The sequence below is a fragment of the Malus sylvestris genome, chromosome 3, assembly GCF_916048215.2.
Source record: "Malus sylvestris chromosome 3, drMalSylv7.2, whole genome shotgun sequence".
Lineage (NCBI taxonomy): Eukaryota > Viridiplantae > Streptophyta > Magnoliopsida > Rosales > Rosaceae > Malus > Malus sylvestris.
In genome coordinates, this window is record NC_062262.1 from 30,159,070 (window position 1) to 30,162,874 (window position 3,805).

Here is a 3,805-nt window from a genome sequence, read left to right on the forward strand (position 1 = left end):
TATATAAAAAAATTTCATGAGTTAAAGTTCTTTCACATATTTAATAATTTTGGTCGTAGTAGAAAAAAGTAAAATTACGTAAGTGTACCCTTATCTACTCCTAATTGGTTTCTTAGTAAATTTTTTTATTTAAAAAAAATGTATAATAAATACAAAATTTGTTAAATTCATCTTTGAACTCTACAAGAGTGTCATTAAACTCTCAAAAACCCTGTAAAAGTATATCATTATAAGGTCTGTGGATTTCATGGAGTTTCTAAAAGTTGATAGAAGTCTACGAAATTTACAAAAGTTGATAAAAAAAAAAAAAAAAAAAACTTTACAAAAATCTATATAAATCTAAAAACAATACGCCCCTTTACAATGTCACGACTTTTAAACGAGGATAATTAGCTAAAAGTTAGATAAATATATAAAAAAACAATATATATTAGTAGTGGGTTTAGTATCTAATTGTTGTCAATCATATTGTGGATGGTTGCTCAATTATGTCGTGGATATTTTATTCATTGAAAAACAAATTCTCAAATTTTACTTACGAAATAGCTCAACTTTTAAAACTGTTGACTGATATTGACTCAAGTGAATGCCACATAATCTGCCATGTCAACAATATTTATGTTGAAAGATAGTTAGGATGGTTATTTGTAGCTTACACAGTAAGCGAGGTAGTTAGGCTACTAGAGTGATATAAAAGGCTGATTGCAGCTTAATGTTTGTAAGAAATAATCATTCTATTAATACAAAATCTTTCATTCTCTCTCTAGCTTTATCTCTAGGTTTTTCTACATTCTCTGTATTACTTCTTTCTTCTTCTTTCTGCGATTCTGATTTTCTCTGTTAAGGTGGCATCGAGCCAAGGTTGATTTTTTTTTTGGGTGTTTTCTTCCGCTGAGTAATTCTTTGGGTTCGATTGTTGAAGGCTTTGTTGGAGTTCTTGGAGGATCGGTGACGTTCTTGAAAGCTTGCTGATAAATTTTGGGTCGAGGGTCTTTTAATCAGGTTGTTGGTTTCTTTCTTTACTCTTTGCACATTAAGTGTTTGTGTTTTTGCTTCAGTGAAGATATATGGCGAATTGGGATGTTTCTTTTGGTTTTTCTTATATGGGTTCTTTTTTGGATTCGATTAAGGCCGATGCCAAGATTTGTTGACGATAGAAGAATTGTATTTGTGGTGTGATAAGATTGAAGTCGAACACTTGTGAAATTGCTAGAATATTTGCTTTTGAAGTATATACATCTAGAAGGCCAATGCCAAGAAGTAGTGAGAATATCTTGAAGAATTGATAATTGTTGAAGTTTGGTATTATACTGATTTGTGATTGAGATTGATTGTTTGGAATTAAGTGATAAAGATGTCTGATAAATTAGTACGCATTGAAAGCTTGCTTGGTATGTTAACTGTGAAGTTGCAAGATGACAATTTTGTTAAGTGGAATTATCAGTTTCAGTCGGTTTTAAGAGGGTATGATTTCTTTGAATTCTTTACTGGTGAATCTTTTTGTCCACCAAAGTTTGTGATTGACACTGAGAATGGAGTGACTACAAAAATCACAGCAGCTTATAAATCTTAGGTTCAGAAAGATATGGCACTATTGAGTCTGTTAATTGCTACTCTGTCGGATGATGCTATGGAATATGTAATGGGGTGTAAAACGTCTCATGAATCTTGGACAAATTTACAAGACCGATATGCTTCTGTGTCAAGGGCTAGGATCAATCAACTCAAAATTGAGTTCCATACAATTAAAAAAGGCAGTGATTCTATTGACAAGTATTTGCTTCGGTTGAAAGCCATTCGTGATCAGCTTGTGTCTGCAGGGGAGAGGATTACTGATAATGATGTTGTTATTACTGCTTTATCTGGATTACCACCAGAGTTTGATATTGTAAAGACTGTAGTTTTAGCAAGGGAGACTTCTATTCCGCTGAAAGATTTCAAAGCGCAGTTGATTGGTGTTGAATCTGCTATGGAAGCAAGGTCACTACTCTGGCAAGTGGCATGGCTGCAATGTATGTTCAAGGAGATCGGGTCAAAGATGTTCATCCGAATTCTGGGTATTCACAAAGAAAGAGTTCAAATGCTGGATCAAGAACTGGTGATACTTAAGGTTATCAAGGGAACAACAGGTTTTAAAACAGAAATGGGTATAATACTTCTCAGGGGTATAATCCTTCTCAGAACTACAACAGAAGTGGTTATGGGTCTTTCAATAATTCAAGGCCTTATTACAATGGGAATAGACAGAGATGGGGAAACAATTATGGTTCTTCTACTAGGAATAAGTCTTCTTGGAATGGTAATACAACCTTCAAAACAGGTACTATAATTGAATGTCAGATTTGTTCTCGCAGAGGTCATACTGCTGCAAACTATTCGAATAGGAGTGATGGTTATCAGGTGGTTACAATCTGTCAAATTTGTGGAAAAAATGTCATAATGCTCTGGAATGTAGACATAGGAATAACTATTCCTATCAGGGTGCACCTCCACCTCCTCTTACTGCATTTTCTACTCAAGCTCCATCTCACATGATTGCTGCAGAATATGGTCAGAATGTTCAACATTTCTCACAGCTGATACATGGGTGTTGGACACTGGTGCTTCACACCATATGACATCTAATCTTGGGAATCTAAATCAACCTGTGCGGTACAATGGTGATGAGAAAATCACTATTGGTAATGGGGAAGGTTTGACTGTTAATCATATTAGTTCTACAACACTTTCAACTCCACAACATTTATTGTTTCTTAAGAATGTCTTACATGTTCCAACCATTACTGTTAATCTCTTATCTGTTAAGAAATTGTGTGAAGATAATCATTGTTGGTTCATATGTGATGAGATTGTATTTTTTATACAGGGCAAGGCAACATGAATGATATTGTACCACGGCAAGAGTAAAAGAGAGCCATATGAGATCCCTGCAACTGTGTTTTCAAGAAGATTGGTTGCTGGTCAAAATAAAGTTGTTGCATTACTTGGGAAAGCTGTAAAGACTTCTGTTTGGCATAAGAAGCTTGGGCACCCATCTGCAGAAGTGCTTGATGTTATGCTTAGAAATGTTGGACAGACTGTTAGTGCAGATTCCTCACCTTCTATTTGTTCTTCATGTCTTTTTGGAAAAATGTGTAGACAACCATTTCCTATCAAAGAAACTAGGGCTAGTTCTTTGTTTGAAAAAGTACATTCTGATATTTGGGGGCTTGCTCCAGTTAAGTCTCTAGAAGGGTTTAGATACTATGTAAGTTTTGTGGATGAGTTCTCAAGATTTGTATGGATCTTCCCTATTATCAATAAATCTGATGTTTTCCAAGTATTTGTCAAGTTTTTTGCATTTTTACAACTCAGTTCAATTCTGTAATTAAGTGCTTACAGACAGATGATGGTTCTGAATATATGAGTAACAAGTTTCAATCTTTTTTGGCACTCAAAGGAACTGCACATTCCATATCATGCCCTTACATAACTCAGTAGAATGGTCTTGCTGAGAGGAAACATAGGCACATCGTAGAGACTGCAATCACACTTTTAACCAAGGCTGAAGTTCCATTACAGTTCTGGAATTATACTTGTAATCAAGCTGCATTTCTGATCAATAGAATGCCATGTAAGGTTTTGGGGATGAAGTCTCCATATCAGCTCATGTTTAACCAAGACCCTGTGTTGCATACATTGAAGATATTTGGATCTGCAGTTTATCCATTCTTAAGGCCATATACTCAACATAAATTGCAACCTAGATCTAAGCAATATGCTTTTCTTGGTTTTGTGGCTGGATATAAAGGGGTAGTCTGCTATG

The 3,805-nt window shown here is 34.9% G+C and overlaps 1 protein-coding gene across 1 annotated transcript; it reads left to right on the forward strand.

Annotated features, from left to right (window-relative positions):
* Positions 1 to 562: 562 nt before the first annotated feature.
* LOC126614392 (uncharacterized) lies at positions 563 to 3,291 on the forward strand. Its single transcript, XM_050282051.1, has 2 exons — positions 563 to 2,693; positions 2,867 to 3,291. The coding sequence occupies exon 1, from the start codon at positions 1,586 to 1,588 to the stop codon at positions 2,327 to 2,329; it is 744 nt and encodes a 247-aa protein (XP_050138008.1). The 5' UTR covers positions 563 to 1,585; the 3' UTR covers positions 2,330 to 2,693; positions 2,867 to 3,291.
* Positions 3,292 to 3,805: the final 514 nt, after the last annotated feature.